The 11,936-nt window shown below is 43.6% G+C and overlaps 1 protein-coding gene across 4 annotated transcripts in view; it reads left to right on the top strand.

The window, feature by feature from the left end:
- LOC120401301 (protein CLN8-like) overlaps positions 1–11,480 on the top strand; it is a 43,196-nt gene extending 31,716 nt beyond the window's left edge. The window contains exons 1-4 of one of the 4 annotated variants that reach the window (XM_039531081.1): positions 2,290–2,337; positions 3,418–3,549; positions 8,197–8,849; positions 9,941–11,480. In XM_039531081.1, the coding sequence (XP_039387015.1) occupies positions 8,307–8,849; positions 9,941–10,264 (867 nt within the window). In that variant the 5' untranslated portion in view covers positions 2,290–2,337; positions 3,418–3,549; positions 8,197–8,306 and the 3' untranslated portion in view covers positions 10,265–11,480. Of the gene's footprint in view, positions 1–2,289; positions 2,338–3,360; positions 3,550–3,906; positions 3,956–8,196; positions 8,850–9,940 lie in introns of those variants that run through there. The other 3 variants (XM_039531080.1, XM_039531082.1, XM_039531083.1) reach the window with 3 other exon arrangements.
- The last annotated feature ends 456 nt before the right edge of the window (positions 11,481–11,936 follow it).

Genomic DNA, 11,936 nt, shown 5'->3' with positions numbered 1-11,936 from the left:
GCCTGTGGAAGGTCCGCTGGTCCCATGGCTTCAGTGGAGCATCCGCAGGCACGCCTGTGGAAGGTCCACCGGAGCCGCGGGACCGGCAACCGGCAGAGCGCCCCCCCGCGGCATGCCACCGTGCTTGGGGCGGCGAAATGGCTAGAGCCGCCCCTGATTACTATAACAACAATGCTCAGTGCATCATGAGCCTTCTGAAGATACCTGGCATGACAAACTTTTCATTGGATACCACACAGTCCTATTATAAGGATGAACATGGGGGTGCATGGTGTACCTCCGAGGTACAGAGTGTCCTCTCTCCCCTTAATCAGTCACTAACGTTCGTGCAGTAAACTATCTCAAAGGAAGTTTGTGTTATAGTTCTCTTGGCATCCAGCCATTAAGGCCATTAGGCAGCATGCCTCAGTTTTCCCCTCACCCAGCAAACCAGGTTTGTTATGGTTTATCCACTGTGGTAAACTTTAAGTTTGTTTACAGGTATTAATTGAAAAGTAGCATTATCATAAGGTTTAACATTCATGTCAAAATTCTTATCCCTAAAACTTAACATTAGTACCAAAATTTTCATCACAGATATCAGTTTACAAGTATCTTTATGCAGTGGCGTAGCCAGGTTCTAAGTGTAGGGGGAGCAAACATAAAAAGGTGCCCCCCCCTGGCCACACACCCCAGCTCCTCCTGTTTCCCCCCCCCCCAGATTAGCCGCAGGGCCCAGCTCAGGACTCCTGTGGGCTTCCCGGGGGTGCGGATACCTCCGTCCCCCCGCGGTCCTGGGAGAATCTCTCCGCCCAGCGCACTCTGCAGGTGTCGCCTGCCGGGCTGCGCCGCCCGGCCCCACCCACAGGGTCCCGTCCCCCCCGCCCTGGGCTCCAGGCTCCTGCACCGTGCCAGGGCCCCCCCGTCCAGACAGCGCAGCCTGCGCCCCTGCCCTGCGGGCCCAGGCCCAGGGAGCCCCTCGCCCAGACCCCCCCAGTGCAAGGCACCGGACCCCTGCTGCTCACTTTCCGTCCTGCACCGCCGCCTGTCCCCGGCCTGCTCCCGGCGCTCGGTGCGCTCCATGCAGGGCTCGCCAGCCAGGCGGCCTTAAAGGCACAGGGGCCCTTTTGCCTCCCCCCCACCGCCGCATTAGCAAGGGGCGGGGAGCGCTTGGCCACCGAGCCCTGAGCCGCCGCAGGAGGTGGCTGCGGCGATGTTGGGGCTGCGCTGAGCGTGGGGCGCAATGGCTGAGGAGCCGGCCCCCTCGCTCCTCTGGCTGCACCTGCCGCCCCCCCCAGCTCCTCTGCTGCTGCCTAGGCCGGCCTAGCAGGCGCCGCTTTTTGAAAATGCGCTGAGTGGAAGCGGCTGCTTCCCCTGCATCCTGCTAGCTACACTACTGGAGTGCACCCAAGGGCAACCTTCCAGCCTGTATCCAGCACTCCTGTTATTTTCCAACCATTTGTTCCTCTTCCTCCCTGCCTGGGCCTCTATAATATCAGACCAGTGGGTCCTCAGCATGGTATCAGGGGGATATACCCTCCAGTTTATTTCTATCCCTCTCAAACTCCCTCTCTGTCCCTCTTTAGGGACCCTTCTCACGAGCATCTGCTTGCCCAGGAGATACAAGGCCTCCTGCGGGTGGGAACCATGGAGGAAGTCCCCTTACACCTAAAAGGAAAAGGTTTTATTCATGCTATTTTAATCCCAAAGGCCAAGGTGAGCCTACTCTCAACCCGAATATATGAATATCGTTTTAATACAACACTAGTAATAAAAAATACAGGCAGCAGAATTTAGCAACCTGCTAAAAACTCTAGCAATCTTTTGTAAAATAAAAACTGCTTATGTACAGAATAATACATTCCCTCTGGTTAATAGACGGACCTTATTCTAAATAAAAGCTGGTTTAAGCTTGTTCAGCAGGGCTGAAATTCACTTTACTTGTTTAAAGCCTGAGTACTAATCACTGGTAGCTAGAGCCTTATTTGAACCCTGCACAAGGCGAATTTCAATCTCTAGCTGTCCCCAGAAACTGTGCTCTTGAAACCTGCTGATTCAGGCCATCTCAGTGTCACACATGTTGGCTTCTAAAGTTAATTTCCTAATAATTAAAGGGACAATGTCAGGTAATTTAATCCTTAAATGTAGGTTCCCTTAGTAGAAATAAATAAAACCTAATGTTTATAAGAAACATTAAGATTTAAAAAAAAACCCACAGACATGGCCATGTTTTTCTAGGGCATGAGAAATCCAAAGTGAAACTGAAACGAGCCTAACCGGGGTTTGCCCCGGTCCCCACGCTGGTTCGCAGCCAGTGTCAGCAGAAAGCAGCGCCAGGCAACAGCGAGAGGAGACTCGGTGAGCAGCAAAGCTGGGGGCTGGGCGGAAGGGGCAGGCAGGGAAAGGAGCAGAATGGGGACAGAACTAGAGTGGGGGAAGCTAACTGGAAGCGATGCAAGCTGCTGTAAAACTCTCCTCCCCCACCCCAATAATGCCGAGGTTCTCACCCACCCCTGCCTAGCTGGTCCAGGCTCTTTCACCCACTTCTCCCCTCCCATCCGACCGCCCCAGTTAACCTATTCTATTCCACCCTCCCCCTCCAAACAACCCCCAGGAATCTTACTCCACGTGCTCCCCGACTCTCTCCAGTACCCAAATCCCCACCGATTTCCCCAGTCCCCCTGCCAACCCCCACCCACCCCTGCCTCACCTCCCCAGCCCTGCTTCTTGCAGGGCCCATCCTGCTGCACCCCAACCCCAGCGGGGGAGCACCCGGAGATGGAAATCCGTGACTGTGACCACGGAGAACTGCCCCACACCAAGCTGCGCAAAACCTAGCCGCTGTGATGAAATAAGACGCAGGGCCACTTCATATAGCACACCCGAGGCACGATAGAGACAACACACACGTGTGACACACTATTTCTGTGCCGGACACACACACGTCCTGCCCACAGCGGGGTATTCTTGGTGGGGTCTGTCTCTCGGCTCCAGGTCCCACGTTTCTACACAGCTCAGTGGTTCTAGCTGGGCTCAGGCTGGCTTTGCACGGGACGTTTTGCATCCTAACAGCTGCGCTGCCAATGACAACACACTCCCCCGTGCAGTGTTTTGTCAGGGCTCTGTACGGGGGCGATCACCCTTTTCATCAGTGCACCGCGAAACTTGGCTGCAGCACCAGGGCAGAGTGTGACCTGTCCCCCTCCTGCCCTGCAGAATTAAGCTCCAAGGAGAGATGTGAACAACCCCAGAGTCCGGCTTGCCAATGCGGGGTATTTGGGGCGCTCCACTGCGCCCTCCGGGGAGGGAGGGATGGTTTACGTCAGGCGGAAACAAAGGGTGGGGCAGGAAAAGCGATAAGTAACATTATTGCGTGTGCAGGTGTCTCCTTGCTGCGGTGCCGAGCTTGGGCTCCAAGCTGTTGCATTTCCATTCCAGGGGCAGCTACTTCTGCATCAAAGGTGGAAGAAGCAGCCCAGACTTCTCCGCTGAGTGCAGCTGCTGAACACAAGACAGGAAAGCGCAGAGGCTGTGGGGAGAAACTGCAGAGTAACTGAAGCAGAGCAGCCAGTAAGTAACATACTGGTCCTTCTTGTGAGGAGGAGGAAATGGGGATGAGACAGCGTTAGTAACCGCTGGTTTTCTTTAAATGCTGAGAAAACATCCTACTTCTGCTTCCAGGAGAGGCTATTGTATGAAGTCAGGGGAATTTCACGCAGCCTGTGAACCACCGTATTTAGAGGGCTGTATGTAACTGTGCTGGTGGTGGCGGGGAGGTGTTTTTCTTTGCCTTTTTTTTGTGGGGAGTTGAGAGTGGCAAGTTTCTGGGACTTTCTCTTCACACCGTTGCAACTATGCTGACGTTAATGGCCTGATTCTTCACTTCCTTGTATGTTGCCTAGTTATAGACAGTAGAATGTCAACAGAGTCAGGAACAGACCCTGCAACCACACATCTCATTTGGAAGGAACTGGAAGTAGGCAATCCGGCAGCAGCACAGTACTGTGTTAAATGTGAACTACTGAAAAAAAGGGGGAGATTTTAAAAAAAAATTGACAAGATAAGGAAACTGTTTCTTTGCTTCTTTCATTTAAATTAAGGTGGTTAAAAGCAGCATTTCTCTTCTGCATCCTAAAGTTTCAAAGCTATATTAAGTCAATGTTCAGTTGTAAGCTTTTGAAAGAAAAAACATAACATTTTGTTCAGAGTTATGAACATTTAAGAGTTCTGAATGTAATTCTGGCATTCTATAGTATAGCTGTGGAGAGTGAGTGTAAAATGCGACCAAATTAGAATTCTTAACTCTCTCACTGTTTCAGGATGCAAGGCAATGGGACGGAAGGGCCAGTGGAGTTGCTCTGGTATAAAGGAGAGCAGAATCAGGCCCTCTGAGAATATAAATAAGCAATATTCCTTTGCTCTCTAGCTATAAGGCTGCCACCCTCCTTTTCTGTTATTTATTATATTGGGGAGCAGGAAAGGAAGGCATCTCTTTTGTAAGCTTTTTACTTATGCTGCTAACAATCCATATGGCTTCCTCTTCTGCCTCCCACCAGAGCTGCCAAACTGTGTTAAATTAGATACTGTCTGGGCAGTTCTTCCCCGGCCACATTGTCAGGATGTTCTGTGTCCAGGGGTCATGGCAATCTAGTCCAATGCGTCAGCAAAATGGACCTATGCTCATAAGAAAATGTTTAAACCATACCATGAGGAGGAAGTTTTAATTAACTTTATGCCCCCAAGCTTAAAAATTTGGGACTATACAATTAATAATAATTGTGTTGCTGGGGTAAACAATAAGAAGGTTGTTTCTCTATGTCCTTAATTAGCTTCATGAATAAAAGACCTTTTTAGAATGTCGTCTAATTCTGTTCAGAAGTTGACCATGCAATTTTGTTCACAAGATGATCCTACAAGCCCTTACTCATGCATTTACTAGAACTAGACTACCATTTTGTAGAATTATGTTCTGTTTTTTGGTGTCTGATATTCCAAATTGCAAGCAAAACAACATTGTTGGGATTCCCTCCAAGACCTTTTCCACTCAACTTATCCAGAACACTTCAGTTTTGCAAGAACACTTTTTTATCCAGTTCTCTGGAATCTAAAAACTCAGTCCAAATCAGGACTCATCACTAAGGTTTCTCTATTGGCATTTCAGAAATCTGCACCTGAGGTGATCAGGCTCAGGTGTAGTGGGGCAGGTTAGGGTGCATCACAACTCCCAAGTACATCATTATAAATCAGATTATATACATATTCTAAAACAGGCTAACACTTGCATTATAGTCTACATTGTATCACATGCTTTATGATTGACTACTAATTCTGTGAAACAGGCCCGGTATGAATCATGAGCTATCCATGTGCTACAAACTACTAGTAAGCAAAGCTGCAGCTGCAAGCCTATCACACTTTACTCTTTTTCTATTTCTTTATATACTAGCTACATATTATTTACAAGACCCCTTGGGAATTCATGCTTTGTCCATTGTTAACCTGTTTCCCTACTTCTGTTTTTCTTTTCATCTGTGATGCTGTATGCTTAATTAAAACACCTCACAGAAGAGAACTCTAAGGAGGGATGTCTTTTTTTTTAAATGTTGAAAAGTTTATTTATTCTTTATACTATGACTTAATATAGAAAAATATTTTAAAGTTCTAATTATAACAGGCCAATAGTACATGCTTGCGTGTATCAAAGGTCCATTTATGTAAACATATAATAAAGAAGAATATTTGTAACATTACTGATTTTCTTTTTTTCCTAGACAAAATAATAAAGTGTGTGTACATACATACTATAGATATAGGGTGCAATTTGCATTGAGACCACTGTGATGGGTTGGGACTGCGACCTGATGTGCTGGGACTACCTCTGAGCCCCTTTTCCCTGGCAGTTTGGGACTTCAGTACCCTGTCTTGTTGAGCCAGACATGCTAGCCTGCTGAAAACACAGACCCGGGTCTGAATCACGTCCCCCAAAAGCTGCAAGCTTAACTGAAAACAGCTTAAGAAGTGCTCCTGTCTCTAGCACCCAGATACCCAGTTCCCAATGGGATCCAAACGCCAAATAAATCCGTTTTACTCTGTATAAAGCTTATACAGGGTAAACGCCTAAATTGTTCACCCTCTATAACACTGATAGAGAGATATGCACAGCTGTTTGCCCCCCCCCCCAGGAATTAATTACTTGCTCTTGGTTAATTAATAAGCAAAAAGTGATTTTATTAAATATAAAAAGTAGGATTTAAGTAATTCCAAGTAAAAACAGACAGAACAGATTAAATTACCAAGCAAAATAAAACAAAAACACGCAAGGCTAAGCCTAATACAGTAGGAAACTAAATGCAGGTAAATCTCACCCTCAGAGATATTCCAATAAGCTTCTTTCACAGACAAGACTCCTTCCTCGTCTGTGTCCAGCAATCACTCACATCCCCGTAGTTACTTTGTTCCAGTTTCTTTCAGGCATCTCTTGGGATGGAGAGGCTATCTCTTGAGCCAGCTGAAGACAAAATGGAGGGGTTTCCAGGGGCCTTATATATTCTTTCTCTTGTGGGTGGAAACCCCTTTGTTCTCCTGTGTAAAATCCCCTCAACAAGATGGAGTTTGCAGTCACCTAGGCAAGTCACATGTCTATGAATGATTCAGCTTTTTGCAGGATGACACCATTGTTTACATGTTAGTTTGAATGTTCCCAGGAAAGCTCAGATGTGGATTGGCCTCTCCCAAAGTCCATTGCAGTTAAGTGTTTCTTGACTGGGCACTTACTGAGAATAGTTCTTTCTCAAGAAGTTGACCAAATGCTTCACTGAGGCTACTTAGAATCAAACAAGTACATAGCCAATATTCATAACTTCAAATACAAAAATGATACAAACATACAGAGATCATAATCATAACCAGCAAACTACAACCTTCCCATAGTCACCCCATTTGGCCTCCTCTGTACAGGACCTGGTGCAACCATAGGACCCTGGTTGCAACAATGATCTATACGGTCACAGTTTACATCAGGAATGTCACAGCCACGTTATTCTGTTCCAACAATTCAGGGATCCTTTATACTTCCAGGCAGTGTAAAGTGGCCCTAGTGTAAATGAGAATCAGAGTGGCTGGTTTGTTGCAGTTTTGATCTATACCCTGTAAACCGGGTGTGCACATTTGATTCCTAAAAATTCTTAGGGTATGTCTATTGTGTTTTAAAACCAATGGCAGCGAGTCTCGGAGTCCAAGTCTACAGACTCGGGCTCACGCTATGGTACTAAACAGCGCTGTAAATGTCGCGGCTCAGGCTCTCAAACTCACCTCCTCCCTGGATTTCAGAATACAAGCTCCAGCCTGAACATCTACACAGCTGTTTTTAGTGCTGTAGCATGAGACTGAGTCTGTAGCATCATGGCACAAGCCCGACTGTGTAGATCGGGGCTCAAGACTCGCCGTGTAAAGGGCTGTACAGGTGAAAAATGAAGGTTCAGTGATGCTTAAACATGCTGCTAAAGAATTGTAAGCCTCAGTTGTTGTGTTTTTTTCTCCCTTTAGCACTGGCCGCCTTTGTTTATGTCCATAGGAGTTGTTTCTATTCACACCTAGAGTGTTAACTTTGCTAGAATTAAAAATCATTGGTCATAAAACAATTTTCAAGTATTCTGTGAGAAATGGTGGGGGGAATGCTATTAGCATATAAGTTGATGAAAGATTGTTTAAAATATGTGTTGTCAGTAGCATTAGCAAAACACTTCAGTCAGATGGACTTCTTGAGGAATGATTTGTAAAGGCAAAGGAAGACTTGAAGATAAAGAATAGCATGTATTCTACTTATGTAGAAGTAACAGGAAGGACAGAAAAAACTAAGGAAAAAGACCAGGAAAAAGTATTATATTTTTATATAACTTGGGAACAAAAAGTAAAGGTTTTGTGACTGTAACATCCATTGACACTAATCGTTATGCCAGCAAGGAAATAAGGAGTTTCCCTCTGTCATCTTCTCTTTTATATACCCAGTAGAGTTCTTGAAGGCTAATTATCAGCCTTGAGTAGGTTTTTTATGTCAGTTCTAAATTGTTTGGAAATATCAGTGGAAAGAGAAACAAACTCTAAACTGTAGTGAAACTAGTGAGCTTTCATAAATGGGAAGTGTGTGTGTGTATAAATATATAAAATACATGCATACAGCCATTCTCTACAAGTCTCTTCTTTTTTTTTTAATTGCAGGTGGGTTTCTGCTCTGTGTAACAGCAAAGGCCCAGTAACCTCAATATAGACCAACGTGTGGGTGAGAAGCTTCATACTCTCTCCAAATATTTTGAATTATAGAAGAAGAAATGAATCGTGCATATGCTGGTGAAAACTTGAGTGTCATATTTGACTGGGACTATGTTCTGTGGGAAGTTCGTTTGAAGTTAGTAGCAGCTGGATTTTTCATCTACCTGGGTGTATTTCTTCTACTTCACTGGCTGGCCTCATGGATCAGTGCCAGTTATCGCACTTTGTCAGCAAAGCAGAAGGTCTTCTCGAATATAGCTATCGCTCGTGGCCTGCTTGGGATTCAGAGTTGTGTAGCTGGGTTGTGGGCCATGCTCATAGATCCAGTTTTCCAAGCTGACAAAGTGTATTCACAACAAAAGTGGAGTTGGTTTCATTGCTTAATAGCCTCTGGCTTCATCTTGTTTGAAAATGTAGTTGTCCATGTGTCTAATATTGTTTTCAGGACATGTGATGTATTCTTGGTAGTTCATCATTTATTTGCCTTTGGTGGGCTTCTTGGTCTGATAATTAACATAAAGTCTGGACACTATCTACCCCTGATGGGACTGCTACTTGAGATGAGCACTCCTTCAATCTGCATGTACTCGCTGCTTCTAAGGGTAAGAACTTGCTGTATTAATTCTTGGTGATAGAAGTTTCCATTATAAAACTCTCATTGCCTCACCCTCAAAAAAAAATCTGCAAAGAAATATTGGCCTTCAAATTGGGAGATTAGTTCTGGGGTTACAGAAGAATTTTTCTTCCAAACTTGAAGTCCTGGGAATCCTTAATTATAACACCCTAAAATACTTGTTCAATTTTAAAAAAAAATATTTTTGCTCATATTGTGGCAAAGAAACAAATAGGGAAGATTTTAAAAATTACTTTACAGACTCACTAGTTGGGATCTAGTGCACAGGACTAAAGGTTAAGTGACTAAACTCTATTTTTTAAAGATTTTTTTTAAGAGTGAAAATAATAACATGAGAATATTGGAGCTGATGAGCCAGTCCTAATACAGACCATTACATTTCTCCAGAAGACTAAAGGTTGTGCATGTGTGTTCACATATGAGTGTGTATGTATATTCTATGGATGTAGAGAGGGAGAACAGCTTTAAAGAGATCTTCCATGCTTGTGGAGAGAAAAGAAATCAGCCCTGCTTCCCAAACTGCAATCAGTTCCCAGCAATAAGTTTAGTAGTTTAAGCTTAAATTATAAAATATCTGGACTCTTTAGAATTACAGCCACAAGCCCTGGCAGGATCACCTCAGCCCTTCTGCAGTAGTTTTAATGAGACCTTAAACATGGAGGTCCTGGCTGTAGATCCTAGAGCAGTCAGAGAGTCATGGTTTGCCTGGGTGGTGGTGACCAAAACATCCCAGATCTTGCTACTCCCCCTCCACTTTTGTGACATGTGCTTTGTTTTGATTGTCTTCCTCCATCCAACGGGTGGCTGCATCTAAGCTGTATGCACATAGTTTGCAAAGTGGTTTAGAATTCTGCTGGACAGAAAGTTCTATATAAATGTGCAATCTCTTAGCACTCAAGAGAAATATGATTGAAAGAATGTTTGTATGGCAGTTTACCCAACAGACAAGTTAATATATATCTTATTTCTATATAATATATATCTTATTTCTAGAAAATGCTGACTGCTTTATCTCAAAGGTGCAATCTCATTTCTCTTTCTTTGTTGTTTTCTCTTCAGACTGGCTATGCTAACACCCTTTTATGGAAGGCAAACCAATGGGTACTGATCCATATGCAACACTGCCGCATGGTCCTTATTTATCACATGTGGTGGGTGTGTATTTCCAATTGGAATGATGTAGTGGAAAATCTGGGACTTCCACATTTTATCGTCTTTTTCATGGGGTTAAGTACACTTACATTAATACTTAATCCATACTGGATTTACAGATCGACTCAGCGGCTCTTTGGTCCAGTTGACTGGAATTTTTCATTTTTCACTGCTGTTTTTGGATCCTCTGGAAAACTAAATAGTGAAACATTACAAAAGAAGAGGATATAGTGTTGCAACAGCTATTGGGATAATAGTAAAGTATGTCCAGAAGAATATGGTGCAGGTTTACTACTGAGTCTATGAAAACAGAATTGCTTACAAGAAGTCTATGAATATATTGATCCCTTTGTAGATTGCTATTCGTGTACTGTACTCATTTATCAAAAGTGTTTTTTAAAATTGTTGTTGTCTATATTTAAAATAGACACACAAAATTTTTGACTCAGGATTCATGTCAGTAACTTCAGTCTGGGAGCATAATGTAATAAAATCTCATTTAGAGGGAACTGGCAAGTTAGTGATAGAAAGGTAAAGGAGGTGTAAGTTGATTTGTAAAAATCCACAGAATAATAGGTGTAGTGCATTTTTAGGTTTTGCTAATGTAAAATTGGCGTACTCCCTCAGCAGGGCTTTATCACACTCCCATATGTAAAAGCTCCCATTGACTTCAGCACGAGTTGGATCAGGCCCTTTAGTATCTTGCTGCCATCGGGTTCTGACTGCAGCTTTCATGTGTTGTATTCTTCACATTGACGTGATTTGTTTGTTAAATCAATTTTTATTCTTACTTACAAAGCCTACCATTATCTAGCACAACAATGCAGAATTCCTTGTATTATAGATTCTAGCCCAAACTCAAGCTCTTCCAGATTGCCAGCTGTGTCCAAGTCCTGTACATTTTAATTCTTGTACAGTAATTGAGGATTTATATACTGTGCCCTCTCTTTCTAGAACGCTCTAGCATTGATCTCAGGGAGACTCCCACTTTACATCGATTTAGAAGTCAGTTTAAACTGTCCCCGAAAACACTGAATATAGTTGGGTTCGTTGTACAACAAAGCATGTTTGGATGATATGCCATCTTTGGCTTTTTGCATAAATCAGTATTTTGTTGAATAATTATAATTTGTGTGACTCTTCCAATCTCTGTTTTACTGATGAAATGGCTGCTGCTTCGCTGTTCAACATTTTTCCATTGTAGCCTTGCAGTGATGAAATAAGTTTTACAATGTATGTACTAAAGTATCATTCTGTGTAGTGACAATGTTTTATTATATAAATTCATGTTCAGCAACTGGGAATAACCCCAATATAAATTTCTCATATTAACCCTGTTTTAAAGGAACAGGTAAAAAACTGCACACTTTGAATGTATTACAGATTCTTAATGTCAATGCAGCTTCACAGTGTTTGTCTTGTGTACAAGTGATTAAAAATGCACCACTTTGAGCTTATTCCTTCGGTCTGTGTATTGTGTGTCTCAGCTGTGTGGCCTGTGTCTGAGTCAGGCCTTGATCCCAAGGACATGCTTGTGAATAACTTTACACATGTACATGAGTAATTTAAGGTTTATCCTAACCAAAGAGGAAGAGGTCTAGTGAAATAAAATTACAGTACAATATTTAGAAGAGAAACCATCCCAACCTTTTTTTTAAAAAAATCTGTCAGGGTTCCTTCCCCACTCTGAACTCTGGGGTACAGATGTGGGGACCCGCATGAAAGACCTCCTAAGCTTATTTTTACCAGCTTAGTTTAAAAACTTTCCCAAGGCACAAATTCCACCTTCTCCTTGAACAGTATGCTGCCACCACCAAGTGATTTAGACAAAGAATCAGGGAAAGTACCACTTGGAGTCCTATTCCCCCAAAATATTCCCCCAAGCCCCTACACCCCCTTTCCT

The sequence above is a fragment of the Mauremys reevesii genome, linkage group 3 (assembly GCF_016161935.1).
Source record: "Mauremys reevesii isolate NIE-2019 linkage group 3, ASM1616193v1, whole genome shotgun sequence".
In the NCBI taxonomy this organism is placed as follows: Eukaryota; Metazoa; Chordata; order Testudines; family Geoemydidae; genus Mauremys; species Mauremys reevesii.
The sequence above is the reverse complement of the archived record's forward strand: the minus strand, read 5'-3'. Positions and strand labels throughout refer to the sequence as shown.